Below are 19,338 nucleotides of genomic sequence, written 5' to 3' on the forward strand. Positions count from 1 at the left end.
TGCATCATTGAACAATTGGGTAGAAAAGACTGACTGATTTAAATATTTGTTGTTGTTATTAGTGCCCACCCTTCCCCAGTAGGTCCCAGGGCGGGTTACAGAAGTTTAAAAGACAATATTAAAAACAATTCAAACACATTCTACATTCTTAAATAGAGACCTTATCCCAGTCTGAGTCTGTGCTGGAATTGCTTTTTAAATGTTTTTTTAAAGATGTTTTTTAAGTGTTATGTTTTAATATGTTTTTAAAGATATTTTTGTGTTAACATGTTTTAAAAGTCTTTTGTTTTTAAGATGATTTAGAGTGTTTTAGTGTCTTTGTTTACCACCTAGGCTCCTTCTGGGAGGAAAGGTGGGATATCAATTTAATTAATAAATAAAAACTAGTTAAATGAGTTCTTTTGAGTCAGCTTTACGCAGCTGGGCACAACCAGCATAACCAATGCCTGCTCCCAATACTTAGCTAAGAATTGCAGCGAGTGGGCAGGAACTGCTGTGACTCCCGCAGTGTAGTTCTGGGTTTGGAGTATTGAACTGACTGTGTCCTCTCTTTCACAGTTACTCTTCAGAAGCAAGGACACCTTTGTCAGGCCGAATGATACCGTGAGCATCCAACACGATGCGGGTCCCAGGGCCTTCATTCTTTGCCACCCAGGCCACACGCCACCTTACCAAATGAGCCACTTCACCCTGAACTCATCCGACTGGGAGCCAGGCTTGCCTGTCTTCTCTGCTGCTGGAAGCTGGCAAAACGACTCCACCTGCTACTTTAGGGTTCTCTCTGTTGCCGAAGAGACGGTCCCCATTATCCGGGAAGAGAACTTGGGTGTGGATCGCTCTGGCCTTTATACCGTAAGAGCGACTGTAGATAACGGAGTCTTCAGTACCATTTTGTCCTGTGATTTCCAGGCCGTTTCTCCTGTTTCAGGCCTCCACATCATTTACCCTCCGGAGCAAGGCGGCAAAATCTACGTGGAAACCAACCGCACTTGGCTGGTGGTGAAAATCTTTTCCGGTGCGAACGCAACATCTGGCTGCTTTGAGGGGAGCCAGAGGTTCTCCTTTGGAAGGAGCTGCCCGCCTGCAGTTGCCCCGCTGGTGGCCGAGTGTGCCAGGGAGACCAATGACACATGGTTCTCTGTCATCGTGCTGGAGGGCATTGGGGAGAACGTGAGCACCAGGGTGCTGTGGGCAGAGAACGCCGTCAGCTTCCAGAACATCACCGTTGTGGTGAAGGCAGAGGAAGCCATCAGAGGCCTCCGCGCCACACCAGACCCAGAGACCAGAGTCTTGTTGAATAATCGGGTGGTAAGTAGGGACGAGATAGAAATTTGTTCTGGTTCACATTTTAATATGTTGTTGTTACAGGCCTTCAAGCTGATTCTGACTTATGGCGACCCTATGAATCAGCGACCACCTTTTACTATGACCCTTCCTAATTTGCACTTCCTGAAACAACATGCAAATGGAAATACGGCTACCCTTCAAAAGTCGCACTATTTTCTGAATTTTGCGATGCAGTTCTCTGACCAAGAACGGTGTACAAAAATGCGGAAAAAATGTTGTTGTTGTTATTTCCATTTCTTAGCAACCCTTCACATACGGTCCCAGTGTGGATTATAGCAATTTGAAAATACAATATTTAAAACAGTTTAAAACAAATTATATGGGGAAAGTGTGCATAAACACACATAGTGAAAATACCACTAAAATGCATTATATTAAAGGAAATCGCTTACAAAACTGTGTGTGTATGCTGGAAAAATTGCATACAAAAATTTGTTTGTTTATTAGATGTATATCCCACCCTTCCTCCCAGTAGGAGCCCAGGGCGGCTGTATATGATGGGAGAAAACCACACAAAAATGCTGATGGGTTATATCCAATGTTAGTCCTACTCAGAGTAGACTCCTTAACATTAATGTTTATGATTAACTCAGGTCCCTTCATTTCAGTGGGTTGACTTTGAGCAGAACGTTCATGAGCGCTTTTTTATTATTTTAAATGCAAGTTAACGTGACGAGGTAAACCTCAGATTGGAAAAACGAGAGACTGCAATGGACAGATTTGTCCATTGCTCTGCTAAGTTATTGGGTAGGTGCCAAAATGCATTACAGGACTTTTTTTTATTTAAAAAATGCATTTAGATTTCTGTCCCAAATTATCCCTAACTTCGTGGGCAGAGAGTGGCAACACAAGAACCGGCCTTCCCAGTGGCGGCCCCCTCTTTGTGGAACGCTCTCTCCAGGAAAGTACACCTGGCGCCATCATTACCCATCTTTAGTCACGAGGCAAAAACATTTCTCCTCTTCCAGGCACTTGCAGCTGGTCCTTGCCGCATCTGTCTCTTTCTGGGTTCAGGTCACGCTGTTGGCTTCTCCTTTTTGGCAACAGTGGCTTGAGGACAACAGAGCCCACTTGCCGGCTGTCTGCTCTGAGCCTGGCCATGTTTTGTGAAAAGTCACATGCACCCTTTTCTCTGACGCTGATGCCTGCCTTTCCCCTCCATTGCAGAGCTACGTCCCCATGATGGATGCCGGATCAGATGTTACCTTTCGGTGGACAGTGGATGATAAGCGCTCTTTTACTTTCTACAATGACGTCTTCCATGTTATTTACCAGACTCCGGCTCTGTACAAGCTGTCGGTAAGCCAGGGGAACAGAGGAAGGGGCCTTCTACTGAGTCAGACCACTGGCCCATCTAGCTCAGTGGCAGCAGCTCTGCAGGGTTTCAGGCAGGAGTCTCTCCTAGCCCTACCCGCAGATGCTGGGGACTGAATGTGGGACCTTCTGCATGCAAAGCAGATGATCTGCCACTGAACCACGGCCGTCAGTCCCCTTTGTGGAACTTGTGGATTCCAATGTGAAATGACAACTCATGTCAAGAACACACGCAGGTTTGGTGTGTTTAGTGTTGCAGTTGCGTTGGTGCCAAGTGTGTTAAGATTAGGCAAGGTTGCTTTGGGGAACCAGGATTTGAAGCTCTCGTTTGAGTGGGGTTTGCAAAGTGTCCTTTCAAGGAATCCTGGTTGGAGCTAACCATAATCCACCCTGATGCAGACATGTTTAATTTCATCTTTATCCCTCTTACCAATGAGCTCAGGGTGGCTTACAAACCCTTCCCCCGCTCCAGTTTTGTCCTCACAACAGCCCTGTGAGGTAGGTTAGGCTGGGAGAGAGTAAGTAGCCAAACTCAGCCAGCGAGCCTCATGGCTGAGTGAGTGAATGTGAATTTGCACCTGGACCTCCTTGGTTTTAGGCCTACGCTCTGACACGAAAGTATGTTAGCTCTGGAAAACTGTGCAAGGAAGGAGGGGATTCATGCATTTGGGGGCGTGGGAGAGGGGAGTGTAGGAATAACATGCATGTGCACTCTCAGCATGTTCCTCCTTTCCAAAGCTGATGCTGAGGAGGGAAAAACAAATGCTCAAGGATGTCATTGTGCAAAACGTCCCCATAGTTGTATGTGGGTTCTGTAATGTGCCAGAGCTGTTTCCCTGTCCCCTGTACAGCTCACTGCCTCCAACCACGTCAGCAACGTCACTGTGGACTACAACATCACCGTGGAGAAGATGAACAGGATGAAGGACCTGGTGGTCTCTGAGATCCCACCGCTCGTCCCCCAGAACAGCACCATGGAGCTGGCAGCCACGGTCACGGTGGACTCGGCTGTGGATGCCACGTTCTTGTGAGTGCTCCCACGGTCGGATTGGAACAAAAAAGAAGGGGGAAGTGTTCCCATTCCTTATCCTGAATGTGGAGAGCCAGCAACCCATGGACTGGGTGGCCCTGCTGGTCTTGCAGCCTTTTTGTGATGTGGTAACCACTGACCCTTGTGTCTTGTCACTTTTTCCACTCTCCAGGTGGGACTTTGGAGATGGTGCACATGTTGCTTACCCGTTTAGGCCTCCCTACAACGAGTCCTTCCTGATGCCAGACCCAAATGTCCATCAGGTGGTAATTGGGAATAATGTATCACATGCCTATGAAGAACCAGGTGAGAATTCCTCTCCCCCTCCCCCACCGCAAAAACATTTGGGACCATGTTCTCATAAGCAAACAGGATGAGTGCTTAGGTCAGTCGTCACTTTCTCCACCTGGTGAATAGATACAGGTATCTGACTGCACACAGAGACAGGGAACCTTTCTGGCTCCATGGGACGAATCCTTACCAGGCTCAGCCTCGCAGGCTGCATTTGAGGGGAGAGCAGGACCATCTATCCATCCATCCATCATGTTGGCAACACAATGACATCTGGTGCCAGGTGCTGCTAAAACAAAGAGTTCCCCCCCCTTTATTTTAGCAGGAGATTCCAGTGCAAAACTCTTCCTGAATCAGGAAGGGTTTTGCATGGAATCCTCCTGAACCAAGCAGGATATAATCCCCACTCATCAGATGATGATGATTGTTGAATAATTTCAGTCCCAGAGCAGGGAACAAAATAACAAACAGGAAAAAAATATAGAAAAATTACAAAATTCTATAAGCAGGTCCAGTAAACAAATTAACCATTCTGTCAAGACAGGACAGTGAAACAACAGTAAGGACAAACCAAACGAAGGACATTCAAACAGATTAAATCACCAATGGCATTAGTAAAAGTTCCGATGCTATTGTACTCTCGTGCATGCGTGCGCACTGCTTTGGTTGCTGGCAACAGGCATGCACATCCAATGCAGGATTTAACTCCACCCTCCTGCCCATCAGCTGATGTCACGAGTGGTGTCAGCTGATGGTTGGGTAGGCAAGGTTTGGGGAAAATGGACCTGCAGGCCATATTGGACCCACTGGAAGGCCAAGAGTGGCCCACAGGCTGGAGATCCTCTTACCCTGGACTACGGTTTCAGTTTCAGTTTATGGCATGATAGCCAACCAGGCTTCTTGCATATACATCAAAATAAAGAGAACTGGGAACAAATTAAAAATGATAACTAAAAGGAATTAAATAAATCAGTCATATAAACATAGTAAAATACTCCAAAAGTTGATTATTTAATTTAACAGATTGATTAAGACTGCCCTAGGAGCAAATATCAACACCTGGGGGAATAAAAACCTTCCGCCTCTCTAAGGCTTGTTTGACAAATTCAGCAGCTCGAAAGGTCACATAAAAATCTGTTCCTGCCAATAAGGATACAGTTTTGTTTGAAAGAGTGTTGTCTCCAAAGCCAGCAATAAGAGGGTCAAGATATCAAGATCTTAAAACTGAATACTATGTTATCAAGACACAAATGGGCACAGCAAGCAACTGTATTCAGTTTTAAGATCAAAAACATGCAACACACCAATGTGCAAATGTGGCAATGTGCAGCGATATGTGGCAATGCACAAGTTGCAAACCATGTATGTCAATGCATGCTAATTCACAGGAGGAGGAAGTCAAACCCAGGCAATTTCATGCTAAGGCCATTGGTGACTATCCCCTGCGCATGCACACAGTCTTCAGGTGGCCAACAAAGCATGCCCCTTTGTGATTTGCCTCTTACCAAATGTTCCTCCACCCACCCTTGGTATTTTGGAACTGCATCTTGTGCTGTCCTTTGTGTCACGTCCCGCTGGGAGGTCAAGTCGACCTCCACAGGGAGCAGTTAGCCAGCTGCTCACTGTGTCCCGCCGATGGGCTATCTTTGGGAGGCAACTTGTCCTCATTCAGTAGGATTCCTGCCCCAAATTCTCACACTGAGTAGGAGATGCAGGACTTCAGACTGCGCCATTTCCAACATTTTGTAGCTGATGAAATATGGCAGATAGAAGAGTGAGTTTGGGGTCCGATCCATGTTAGTGCGATCGTCCAATAAAATGTAATTAATCAGCAGACATAAATACAGTGCCACTCCATATCCATCCTTGCATGTGTGGGATTCTGCCTTCTGTTTCCACCCACCCCCGTTTCCACAGTATGCCAGAAACACCATATACAAGGTCTTTGGTCACGAAAATAGCCCAGTTTTCTTCTCTTCCCGTAGTTAGCTTTGACTTTTGTGCACTGTGTTAGCATGCATTGACACACATGGCTTGCACCTTGTGCAGTGCCGCATTTTGCCGCGCATTGCCACATTTGCACATTTGTGTGTTGCTCGTTTTTGCGTATTTGTGCCTTGCGTATACGTGCCTGCTTGTGTTTGCGTGCGCTGTGTGCTGCTCTGCGTCTTTTGACAGCGAGAGAGAGGAGCTGCCATGAATTCTAGCTTTGGCTGACTTGGCTCCCTCAACCTGCAGAGGCTTGGCACTTGAAAGACCAGGGGAAAGTGTGAGGGCACGGAGGTTAAGCTGCAGGTGAGCACAATATGTGAGACTACAGAAAGTGTTTACCGCTTCAGTGGTGCAAATAGGGATGTGGGAAGCTGCCTTATACGGAACAATTTCAATGGGTCTACTTTGAGTAAAACACCCATTCTCTGTTCTGCCTTATACTGAGTCATGGGGTCCATCTTGCTCAGTATTGTCTACACTGACCAGCAGCAGCTGCCCAGGGTTTCAGAATGGGGTCTCTCCCAGCCCTCCCTGGAGATGCCATTGGGGATTGAACCGGGGACCTTCTGCGTGCAAGGCAGATGCTCTGCCACAGAGCTGCAATGGTCTTTCCCCTACTCAGTGAAAACAATACAGATTTTTAAAAAAGAAATTATAATTGAAATAGGAAACCAAAGCATCCTCACAAATCCTGGGCTACTTTGGGAGGAAGGATGGGGTACAAATGTAATTAATCATAATAAACAACAGGCTCATAACTGTATATCCTTCAACCACCAAGTGCACATGCATTGCTCAAAGAGGGAAATTGCAAGAGCTCTCATTCTCTCTCTCTCTCTCTCTCTCTCCCCACCCCCAAATGCAGGTGAATATACCCTAAATATTTTAGTATCCAATGAATTTGAGAACCTGACCTACTCGATTCCTGTGCACATCTACACTTACCTGATGGACATTACCATGAAAGTAGATACCGATGTCTTGGTTGCGGGTCAGCCTGTCACCTTTGAAGCTCACCCTTTGCCATCTAGTTATGGGGTCTCTTACACCTGGGATTTTGGGGATGGTTCTGTGGAATTTGTGGAAAGCCTGTCGACCATAGTTCATACCTATAGCAGCAAGGGGATGTACAACGTTAGCCTGAGAGCCAACAACACCATTAGTGCCGTGGAGACATTCCAGTGTTACCGTGTCTTCGAAAAGATTAGTGGGTTGCGGGTGGCTTTGGAAGAAGCGATGGAACTCCTCACGCCAGTAGAGGTCAACGCTTCTGTGGAAACAGGGGATGATATAACTTGGATGTTCGATATGGGTGATGGGACCGTGGTGAACAGTTCTGTGCCATATGTGGTGCACATCTATTTGAAGGAGATGAACTGCACAGTAAATGTGACAGCGACAAATCCAGTCAACTCCGTTTCCCAAACTGTTCCTGTCCGGATATTTGTCCTGATGGTCCTCAAGATAGAGCCTTCCTCTTGTATCCCAGAGCACCCCGAAGTGCAGCTCACTGCTTACGTTTCTGGTAATCCCGAGGACTACTTTTTCGACTGGACATTTGGGGACGGCTCATCCAACGTCACTGTGTACGGGAACTCGACTGTGAGGCACAACTTCACTCGCAGTGGCATCTTCTCCCTTTCTTTGGCCCTCTCAAGCAAGGTCAACAAAGCACAATATTACACTGAGGTCTGTGTGGAGCCAGAGGTCACCAATGTCTCGCTGTCTGTAAGGCCGCCGTTCGTGAGATTGGGCAATGAGAGCAAGTTCCAGGTCACTGCCTTACCACCTTACCCCTACCGTTACCTTTGGGACTTTGGGACGAATGACTCCACCAGGTTTGGCGGGACGGAAGTTAGTTACACCTACAGAGCCCCAGGGGTCTACTTGGTCACGGTGACGGTCTGCAACAACGTGTCGTTCAATAATGACTCTGTGTTCGTGGAAGTCCAAGAGCCAGTTGGGGTAGTTAAGATTGAGTCCAATGGCTCAAAGGTTTTGGAACTCAACCAAATCTATCTGTTCTCTGCCAATGTTAGCGGGACCAACGTTAGCTATCTGTGGGATTTTGGGGATGGCACCAGCCAGCTGGGGAAATTCATCACCCATTCCTACAACAGAAGTGGCACCTATGCCATCAGCCTGACAGGCTGGAACAATGTGAGCTTCCGCGAAGCGAGGCTTAACGTGACGGTGAAGAGGCGCCTCCAGGGCCTGACCATCAATGCCAGCAGGACCGTGGTGCCTTTGAATGGTTCAGTGAGCTTCACGGCTACCCTCCTCGCTGGCACTGCCACCCGGTACTCTTGGATTTTGTGCGACAGATGCACCCCCATCCCAGGCTATTCCACCATCTCCTACACTTTCCGCTCTATTGGGACGTTCAATGTGATCGTGACTGCAGAGAATGAGATCGGATGTCTCCAAGACAGCATCTTCATCTATGTCTTGGAGCAGATCGAAGGGCTTCAGATCGCCGGCGGCGACCTCATGGATGATGCCTACTTTCCCACCAACAAGACCCTCCAGCTGCAAGCGGCAGTGAGGGATGGGACCAACATTTCCTACAGCTGGGCAGTCCTGGAGGAAAGCTTCCCCGTGCAGACTTCTACGGGGAAAACCTTCTCCCTGGTCATCTTGGAAGCGGGGATCTATGTTATCCACCTGAAAGCCACAAATATGCTGGGAAGCTTGACTGTCAACAAGACAGTGGAGTTCATTGAGGAGGTTGGCGTCTTAAAGCCTGTCGCTTCCCCAAACCCTGCTGCGGTCAACGTTTCTGTCAACATAAGTACCAGCGTCACGGCTGGGACTGGACTGACGTATGCGTGGTACCTGGAAAACGATCTTCCCCTCCTCGCTGCCGCTTCTGCCATCGCACATTCCTTCCAAAGCCCCGGTGCCAAAGCAGTAACTGTTGTGGCAGAAAACAAATTTGGCTCTGCCAATGCGACCCTTGTGGTGCACATCCAGGAGCCCATAGCGGGCGTGAGGATCAGGACCGTAAGGCTGAACTATACTGGTTACGTCGAGTCAGGCTCAGAAGTGAACTTCTCTGGGGAGCTGGAAAGGGGGTCCAATGTTGCCTGGACATGGACGCTGCTGAACAAGACCATATGTGGGCAGAGAGTGGCCATGCAGTTCCCCGCAGCTGGGTTCTTCTCTGTCTGTTTGAACGCTTCCAATGATGTCAGCTGGGTAGTGGCCTGCCACAATGTGACTGTGCAAGATGCGATCCAGGGTCTGAAACTCAGCGTGAGCAAGGAGGTCTTGGAGCCTAGAGAAGAGGCCTCCTTTGTCATTGGGATGTCCTCCGGTTCCTCCGTGAGCTACAAGGTGAGCATCGGCGGGAGTCACTCTGTGGCACGCAACGCTTCCAGCTTCACCCACTCATTCGCCCGGGTTGGAGATTACTTGGTAAGGGTAACTGCGGAGAACCACGTCAGTGTGGATTATGTCGAGGTCCTCATCGTGGTGCTGGAGGCCATCCGTGGTTTGCGGGTCGTGGACTGCTGCGAGCGAGGCATGCCCACCAGGGTGGAAAGGTGTTTCACAGCTGAAATTGAGAGTGGCTCACAGGTGACCTATTTGTGGCAGCTCTCCTTAGAGGGAGATACTGGGCGTTCCCAGGTTCGAGTGGAAGGCAAAAGCGTCTCTTATACCCCAGAGGCTGTGGGGCAGCTAGACATCCATCTGAGTGCTTCCAACCGCCTGGGCAACCAGAGCATAACCATCATGATTCAAGTCCAAGACCTCATCACGCAGCTTTCCCTCATGCCGGTTGACTCCTTTGCCAACCGGACGACAACCTTCGAAGTGTCTGTGCTGCCCAGCGCAAGGCAAGTTGTGTTTCGGTGGGACTTTGGAGACGGCTCTCCAGCTCAGAGGACAAATGTGCCATCCGTCAGCCACACCTATCTGAGGCCCGGGGATTACTCAGTGGAGGTGAATGCCACCAATCTCATCAGCTTCTCCATCGCCCAGCGCACAGTCACAGTCCGGGTGCTGGAGTGCGAGGAGCCGGAAGCCGAGCTGGCCTTACCTGCTCAGGTGGTCATGAAGAGGTCGCAAAAGAATTACTTGGAGGCACAGATTGACTTGAGGGGCTGCACCAGGTACCAGACTGAGTACGTGTGGGAGATTTACAAAGCCCCGAGCTGCCTTCAACTGGATGCTTCTGAGAAAGTCCACCTGCTCAACGTGGACGTGAGCCGGCCACAGCTGGTTGTCCCCAAACTGGCCCTTGTCCTTGGCACCTACTGCTTCAAATTCCTGGTCTCCTTTGGAGACACACCGCTCTCTAAGAGCATCCTTGCAAACGTGACTGTCACGCCTAACAAACTGGTGCCCATCATTGATGGGGGGTCGTACCGGGTGTGGTCCAGCACCAGGGACTTGATCTTGGATGGGGAGAAATCCTACGACCCTAACCTGGAAGATGGGGAACAGACGCCGTTGCATTATCACTGGTCTTGTGTGTCTTCCTCCAAGGTAAGTAAATGAGCTCTAGCTGGGCTCTTGCTTTGGGAGAAAGAGACTATAGGGATCAGTTGTCAGCATTTGAGCTCAGAATCAGGGATATGTCATTGTAAAGACTAGGAGCCTGGCCAGCAACTAGCTTTGCAGGAGTTCTGCTCTTTGAGAACGAAGTGGGAGATAGTAGGGGCACATCCCCGTCCTCTCCGCCCACCCTTCCTGCCATTATCTGCTGTTGCAAACACTGTACATCTGCACTACCACTGTTTTAAGGCTGGCAACTGGGGGGGGGCATAGGGGCTGGATTTGGCTTAAGGGCCGCCAGTTCTGACCTCAAGACTATCATAGAATGGGAGAGTTGCACTGGGGGAGGGCTTTGTAAGCCATCAAAAAACCCTCTACTCGATGCAGGGAAATCCAGAGTTAGAGGAGGGAGAGCCCCCATTTCACCCCTAGTTTGTTTAGACTATTTTGTTTAGACTATTAGTTCCATTGACTGGAAAGTATGGTTCTGCCAAAAACCACATTCGCCTTTTTTGCAGCCACCTCACACTGCTGGCTCCTGTTCAGCTTGTAATCAACCACAATCCTGAGATCCTTTTCACATATTCTGCCACCAATCCTATACCTGTGCATTTGATTCCCATCCCCAAAGGCATTCAACTCCAATGATTCCCCCCCCAATCGCTGATTCAACAGAACCACAACTTCAGTGAGAGATAACCTCGGCTGAAGGGTTTGTCTTCCAGCCACATTTGTGCCCTGGCACTCCCCCCCCTCCCCAATTTTAGGAACAGAGGCCAGGGTGGCACATTGCAGGGTGATCCTCCCCTTCACTGGTGCAGATCCTCTTTATTTTATGCAATTATTAATTATTTGATTTCTTACCTGCCCTTCACCATAAAGGTCCCAGAAAGGGTTGCAACAATTTCAAATTCCTTATTAAAAACAGTTTAAAGCACATTACAGTCACAGGAATAGGGTGGGTCCTGAAAAAATCTGCCCCAGGTGTCAAAGGCCAGGGTACGATGGAAGCGGTATGTCCTCCAAGACTGTTCTCAAATGTCCTTCGAAGGCAGGTGTCCTTTGCCCTGAAGGTGCTCTACAAGAAGAGCAAACCAAACATTCGGTCGCTGGAGGCAGCTTGTAGGTGGGATGATTTTAATTTTAATTTTGCTCTTAAGCCCCCCTTTTCTTTGCCATGCCAACCTGATGCCCTCCCGATGTTTTGGATTACAACTCCTAGATGGACCCAAACATCTGGAGGGCACCAGGTTGGTGAAGGCTGTTTTACAAGATGAGAGTCCTAGACAACAGAGAAGTTTGGCATGCCCAGGGTGAAAGTTAGTTTTGGTCTGGCCTGACAGGGAAGGACCAGTCTTAGAAACATAAGAAGAGTCTGCTGGGTCAGGCTGGTGGCCCATCTAGTGCAGTGCCCTGTCCTCACAGTGGCCAACCAGATTTATTTATTATTTCTATATATTTAAAATATTTCTATCCTGCCCTTCTACTGTATAATAGGGCACTCAGGGCGGCTTACAAAAATAAAATCAGGTATGTACATAATAAAATTGTAAGCAGTAAAATCACAAAGACATTAAAATAAATTAAAATACATAAAATACTATATATATACACACACACATACATATATACATATATATAGGGATTGGTACTAAAGGGACTACAAAGGTAAAATTTAATGTACCTGTAGGAAGCCCACAAGCAGGACCCGAGCGCAAGAGCAACTCTCCCCTCCTGCAGTTTCCAGCAACTGGTATTCCGAAGCGTGTTGCCTCTGACTACAAAGGCAAAGCATAGCCATCGTGACTAGTAGCCATGGATAGCCTTATTATCCTCCATGAATTTGTCTATTCCTCTTTCAAAGCCGTCCAAGTTGTTGGCCATCACTGACTCTTCGGGGAGTGAATTCCATAGGTTAATTAAGCATCATAACGCCGTTATACAAATCTGTGGTGCGGCCGCATTTGGGATACTGTGTACAGTTCTGGTCACCTCACCTCCAAAAGGATATTGTAGAGATGGAAAAGGTCCAGAAGAGGGCAACCAGAATGATCAAGGGGATGGAGCGACTCCCCTGTGAGGAAAGTCTGCAATATTGGGGGCTTTTTAGTTTAGAGAAAAGGCGAGTCTCCGGGGCGACATGATAGAAGTGTAAAATTGTGCACGGCATGGAAAAAGTGGACAGAGAAACATTTTTCTCCCGCTCATAACACTAGAACCCGTAACACTGGGCATCCCTTGAAGCTGAATGTTGGAAGATTCAGGACAGACAAATGAAAGTACTTCGTGCAACTCATACTAATTCGCTCCCATAAGAGGTCCTCCAACCTGGATGGCTTTCAGAGAGGATGAGACAAATGCATGGAGGAAAAAGCTATCAGTGGCTACTAGCCACGATGCCCATGCTCTGCCTCCATAGCCGGAGGCAGCATGCTTCTGAACATTGCTTGCCGGTAGCCACAGGAGGGGAGAGTTGCTCTTGCACTCAGGTCCTGCTTGAGGGCTTCCCATGGGCACCTGTTTGGCCACTGTGAGAACAGGATGCCGGACTAGATGGGCCACTGCCCTGGTCCAGCCACGCGGCTCTTCTTACGTTATTTAAGAAGTAAGGCAGATTCTTCTCCTGAAGGCAGATTCTGAGTGTTTCTCCCACTTCCCTCCCTCCCCGTCTCCCCCGGTCCTTCTGCTCAACAGAGCTCGTCGTCAGGGTGTGCTCTGAACTTCAGTGCCGCGGGGGGAGTCGTTACCGTTTCCCAAGCCGTATTGGAAGCAGATGTGGAGTACACATTCGACCTCACAGTCCGGAAGGCGGGGATGAGTCCCGAAGCTACTAACCAAACGGTTTGTGTCACGGGGGCCTCTCGGATGGCGCCGTTCTGTGTTTCCATTGCGAGTTGCTTCAATGCAGCAGGGAAAGGAATGCAAATATTGTCTTTGGGGATATTTGTAAGGGCCAGGCTGTAGCTCAGTGGCAGAGCACCTGCTTTGCATGCAGAAGGCCCCAGGTTCACTCTCCCGTATCTCCAGGTAGGGCTGAGAATGTCCCCTTGAGAGCCGCTGCCAGTCAGTGTAGACAGTATTGGGCTAGATGGACCAAGAGTGTGACTCCATATAAGTCAGCTTCCTATGATAAGGGCAGGGACACAGCTCAGTGGCAGAGCGTTGCATGCAGAAGGTCCCAGGTTCACTCCCCAATGGCATCTCCAGAGACAGCTGGGAGAAATCCCTATCTATAATCCTGGAGAGCTGCTGCCAGTCAGAGTAGACAGGTCTGGCTCAGTATAAGGCAGTTTCCTATGTCCCCACCGTGGAGGATCCTGGCTTTGTATGAACTGTGATGTTTCAGGAATATTTTTGGGGCAAGGGCCGTAGCTCAGTATCAGAGCATACGCCTTGCATGTAGAAAGTCCAGCATTCAGGCCCCAGCAGCATCTGCAGGTAGAGCTGGGGTGTCCCCTGCCTGAAACCCTAAAGCTCTGTTGCCCTTGTCACTGTAGACAAGGATAAGCCAGATAGACTTGTGATTTGACTCAACATAAGGCAGCTTCCAGGATTCCTTCTGCATGCAGAGCAGATGCTGTACAACCCTTCCTCTTCCTGCTCCCCCTTCCTCACAAACCTTCCACGTGTGGACTCAGGCCACTGGTCTGCTGGGCTGAGCACTGTTGGCTCTGCAAGCGTCTCTTAGGTCTTGGGGTGGGGGGAGCGAGAGCGTGAACGAGAGAGAGAGAGAGAGAGAGAGAGAGAGATCTTCAGTCCTGCCCCCTCTGATGCTTTTTACCTAGAGATGCCGTTGGGGATTGAACCCGAGAGGGACCTTCTGCACTCGAACCAGGTGCTCTGCCACTGGGCTGTATGGCTTCCACCTCCAAATGGAGACAGCCACCAGACAGATTAGGGAAGCGCAGTGGCCCATTCTCTGTGTTGGGTGGCGCTGGAGGAAACGCCTTGAGTGGCCCGTCTCTGGATATAAACAGGGAGGACAGCAAGCCCTTTGCAGACATTCTTCGGTGCCTTGGAAAAAGCAGAGGGAGTCTCCGCAAACAGCCCTTTACCCCTCCCTTTTCTTAAAATCATGGAGCCCGTCAGTGGGCTTGAAAACAAACTGAACAGCAGAAGTCATCTATGCAGGCCAAGGAACCGTATGGTTTCTATCACCAGCTTCACGAAGACACTTGGCAAGTAGCGATGCCGTTTGTCTGCAAGTGGAAACTCTTACCGCCTTGATCTCTCGATCTCTCTCTCTCTTTTTCCTTTTTTTGTTTTTTTGGAAACCAAAGGCTGGAGGAAAGGGAAAGGGGGCGGGGGAAGAACCCAAGTCAAATTGATAGTCTTTCAAGGACATTCCGTACTATCTCGCTCGCAAAACTTGAATGCAAAACAATGATTTGACTGTCGCAGAGATCTAGAGGAGCAAACGGGGCCTTTAGCCTGCTCTGCGCGGAGAGCATTTTCTGCTCTCCTGACTTCCTGCCACATTAAACTCTGCCTCTGTTGCTCCATTTGAAAATCTCTCTTAGGGCCGGAACTCTGAGGAGATAGCCCTGAATTCTGGAGTGATTAGGCGATGCACAGAGACAATGCCCCCAGTTGCGGGACTGTCTGAGTGTCACTCTTGGGTAGGAGTGGAGGAGAAACTCAATTCAGTTCACATTTAAAGGCAAACATATCTCATTCTCACTTTCCAAAATAATGCATGAACCGGAACACAAGTCAGCCTTCAACATCCACACTTCTCCAAACTTTGCAGTGCGGTTCTCTGGCCAAGAAGCATGCATGAAAATGCATGTACTAGTATTAAGTGTGCACACGAGTGCTTATCCTGGTGAAAATAACATACAAAACTGCATTATATTAGAGAAAATTGCTTTGAAAAAATGCATGCTAGGCAAAGTTGTATACAAAAATTGTGTATATTAGGAGACATTTCACACTAAAATACGGATGAATTGTCATGAGGACTTTTTTTAAAAAATATGCAAACTGACGTGGGAGAACTGAATTTAAGAGTAGATAAATGAGAAACTGAGAACTCATTATGTATTGTTTAATCGATTAGCAGCCCTGTTTTCAATTGCCATATCAAGGAAAGGTTACAAGGTCTGGCAAAACCTTAGTGAACCTTTACTCCAGAAAAGCCACAATTGGACACTACCTTTGTTGGGAACAACCAAAGTGTTACAAGCATGGCAAGAACTCTTCATCAGGCTAGGGGGGGGAAGGGAAAAGGGGGAAAATCCCACCAAAATTAGGCTGTTGGTGTAGCCATGAGGTCAGCTTGTAGACTTGATTCTAAGAAGGAGGTTGCTGGCTGCTGAAAAATACCAGGTTACACGCTTAGGCTTCTGGGGCAACGGCGTCTCTGAGAAGTTAAAATCTGGCTTGTACCACATTCTATACTATTACCTAGTGGTTGGAGGGGATGTGACCCTCAAAATCCAATGGTGGTGGAAAATCATCGTCTGGTTGTAGATTCCTCTTGGGTGAAAGGACCAGCCTTCCCCAAGTTGGTGTGTTCCAGATGCTTTGGACTACAGCTCCCATCAGCCCTAACCAGCATGTCCTTATGATGATTCTGGGGCTGATGGGAGTTGTAGTCCGAAACATCTGGAGGACACCAATTTGGGAAAGAATGGTTTATGTGACCGTGGGATCTTCCCAGCTCTATGAGATAAAATCCCTTTGTTGGTCTGCATGACAGACCTGGGCTGACCCTCCTGTAGGCTGCAGCCTACGTGATGTAAAGCTTTTTTTTAAATCAACAACAACACAGACCAAATAATGCAAAATAACAAGAAAATTATGTAAATGTGTTCATTTTGCAGAATTTGTTTATTTAATAGAATTTATATACTGCTTAGTCATCAAAACCTCTAAGCAGTTTACATAAAATATAAAATATATTTTAAAATTACTGATAAAAATCAGAAGTTAAAAACAAGTTAACCTAATTTCCCCCCCCAAATATAAATATATTACAGAATTCAGCTCCTTCTGGTGCAGAATTCGGATGGCCATAATTCAGAATTCTGCTTTATTTTTGTTTCTTTGTTGTAACCAGGGAGGAATTCTGCAAATGCTTCTGTTTCTGCCTGCTGACTCTGCCCTCTCCCTTCCCCCAGGTGCTACTGAAGAAGGGAACAGTGCCCATCGTCTCTCTGGAGTGTGTCTCTTGCAAGGCCCAGTCTGTCTACGAAGTGAGCCGGAGTTCTTATGTGTACCTGGAGGGGACGTGCCTGAACTGCCAGAACAATTCTAAACTGGGGGTAAGGTGCCTGCTGGAGGTTTCCGGGGTCAGCAAAGGGTAGGAATGGGTGAGAAATTAGATTGTTTGCTTTTCAAGTTGAATCTATCAGATTTGCACTTTCCGAAACAATATGGGAACCGAAACACAGCCATCCTTCAGAAATTCACACTTACTCGAATTTTGTAATGCAGTTCGCCAGCCAAACAATGTTTTAAAAAATTCATATATTAGGGAGGAATTGTGCATAAAAATGAATATATGAGTGAAAATATTAAAATGCATTATATGACAAGAAACTGCTTGTAGAAAAATGGGTACAATAGTCTGCCTACAAAAATATGTTTATTAAGAGAATTTTGCACTAAAATGCTGTAGAATTTTCATGAGGATTTTTTAAAAATAAAAATTGCAAATTGCTTTAGGAATGTGGAAAATTGAATTTAAAATTGGAAAAATGAGAAACTGAGAGAAGTGAAATTGACAGATCTTTCCATTCCTCACAGAGGGAAGCCTGGCACACTCAGTCGCCTGTCACTGAGCTCTCAATGTCTTCCTCTCCCGCTGGCAATATTTTGTTCCGTGCACCCCAGTCTCCTAGCTGTGAGGCTCTTCAGCAGTCCCAGTGCCTGGTCTGGTCTCCTCAGGATGAAGGTCACTGGAGACTGATGGAGTTTGTTAATGCCAGGTTTTATTTGCACTTTGTCTATATTCTCTCCATACATTTAAAGCACATGGATTCCCCCAAAGAATCCTGGGAAGTGTGGTTTGTTAAGGGTGCTGGGAATCATAGCTCTGTGAGGGGTGAACTACAGCTCCTGGGATTCTTTGGTAGAAGCCATGTGCTTTACATATGCTTTTAATGGATGGTGTGTATGCAGCCTTATATACAGGCTGAGCATGAGATAGAAGGCTCACAGTGTTAATGCTCCAAGAGATTAGGTTTCTCATGGCCATAGCAGTTGATTCTCACAGAGAGCCTCTTGCGTCTCTTTCAGACCCACTTTCAAAATATTGTTGGTCTGCAGCTCCCATCATCCCTGACTGTTGGCTCTCCTGGTTGGGGTTGATGGGAGTTGTAGTCCACAACACCTAGAGAGCACCAGGTTGGGAAACACTGCTCTAAGCCCAGTGATGTGGCCTTGCAGAGGCCCTAGGGCTCCTCAGTCTTCCCTCCTCCTGTGTTTTCCTGTTTCCCCTTAAGAAATAGTTGGAAGGTGATGTAATGCAGGAGACTCAAACTGGATCCCACGGTGAAAGTATTCCCAGCGGACAGCTCTGGGAACAGGCTCTTGCCACTTCTGCTTGGGCCATGTGCCTGAGAACGGCCCTCAGTCGAGCAGCCAAACCTGCGGCTGGATGATGAAAGTAGATTCTCCCTGCACACGCGCACACACACACGGTCTGAAAACATTGGAGTCCCTTTTTAAATTTTTGAATGACAGAAATGGAAATGCTTGTGGCTGGAAGTTGGTGACGGAAGGAAAGCTAATGCATGAAGTCTGATTGTTAAGAGGGTCAGGGGGGAAAAGCGATTTTCTGTGCAGCATGGCATATTTTTATTTCTGATGTGAATAATACAGAAATGCAGTACCTTCTGTCAAAGGCTATAATAAATATCTGGGAAAATTTGAAATACTGCCTTTATAGTAAATGTATGTAGTTATCTGTTGTTCCTGCCCACCCCCCGTGATATGTAACCTTTGCCTTTTGTGCCACCTGTTTACAGAAATCTGGAGACATGTAATTCGCCTATGAGAAATGACTTAAGAATAGTTATAATTATATAATAGTGCTGTGTAATGGTTTGTTACATTGGAAATGGCTATATTTTAAAAGCTGAGACTTTTTCTTGGCCTTTTCCCACACCTCCTTTGTCTGTGTAGAAATGGTCAGCTCACAGCTTCAAAAACAAGCCTCTTGCCTTGGATAAAACAACCACCTCCACTGGCAACACGGGGATGAACCTGGTCTTGAGGCCAGGGGCGCTGAAGGACGGGGAGGGCTATACCTTCACTCTGCACATCACTGATCTAGCCACAGGGGAGGAAGGATTTGCCTCCATCGACTTGTTTCCAAACCAGCCGCCTTTCGGGGGATCCTGCTGGTTGTCTCCTATGGGGCCTGTTCAAGCGTTGACTACCAAGATTCATTTTGAGTGCACAGGTGAGATCTTCTGCAAGGTAATGTCCAATGCTGGCCTTGAAACCTGTTCCTGAGCGATTCCTGTTCCTGGTGGGGGCAGGGTAAAAAAAAACCAGTGTGGTATATTACAGTGGTTCTCGAACTTTGTATTACCCACAGACCACTCAAAAAAGACTGAGGGTCTTGGTGGAGCACTGAATGATTTTTCTGTTGTCACAGTTGTAATGCACTGTGCTAGATGGTGTGTGATACTTAATAGCATTTTTGTTACTTATTTTATTGTATTACAATTCGCATTTCCTAGAACTCAGATTGTAGTACAATAAAATGCAATCTAAGAAATAAAATAAGCAATAAAATACCATTAAAATCAACATGAATATTCTATGCGGACATGCTGTGGACCACATAAAGGAAGCTCGCAGACCACTGGTGCAAAAGAGAGATTGTCGAACTGATTTGAGACCTTGCTTAA

General features: G+C 47.5%; 1 protein-coding gene across 2 annotated transcripts in view; it reads left to right on the forward strand.

The window, feature by feature from the left end:
• Positions 1-19,338, forward strand: part of PKD1 (polycystin 1, transient receptor potential channel interacting) — a 112,291-nt gene that overhangs the window by 54,278 nt on the left and 38,675 nt on the right. For both annotated transcript variants that reach the window (XM_061600036.1, XM_061600037.1), the window contains exons 11-18: positions 559-1,308; positions 2,515-2,646; positions 3,513-3,688; positions 3,864-3,997; positions 6,840-10,465; positions 13,169-13,315; positions 16,597-16,740; positions 18,605-18,884. In XM_061600036.1, coding sequence (XP_061456020.1) covers positions 559-1,308; positions 2,515-2,646; positions 3,513-3,688; positions 3,864-3,997; positions 6,840-10,465; positions 13,169-13,315; positions 16,597-16,740; positions 18,605-18,884 — 5,389 coding nt within the window. The remainder of the gene's footprint in view (positions 1-558; positions 1,309-2,514; positions 2,647-3,512; positions 3,689-3,863; positions 3,998-6,839; positions 10,466-13,168; positions 13,316-16,596; positions 16,741-18,604; positions 18,885-19,338) is intronic.

Source organism: Rhineura floridana, chromosome 17 (assembly GCF_030035675.1).
Source record: "Rhineura floridana isolate rRhiFlo1 chromosome 17, rRhiFlo1.hap2, whole genome shotgun sequence".
NCBI classification, from domain to species: Eukaryota; Metazoa; Chordata; class Lepidosauria; order Squamata; family Rhineuridae; genus Rhineura; species Rhineura floridana.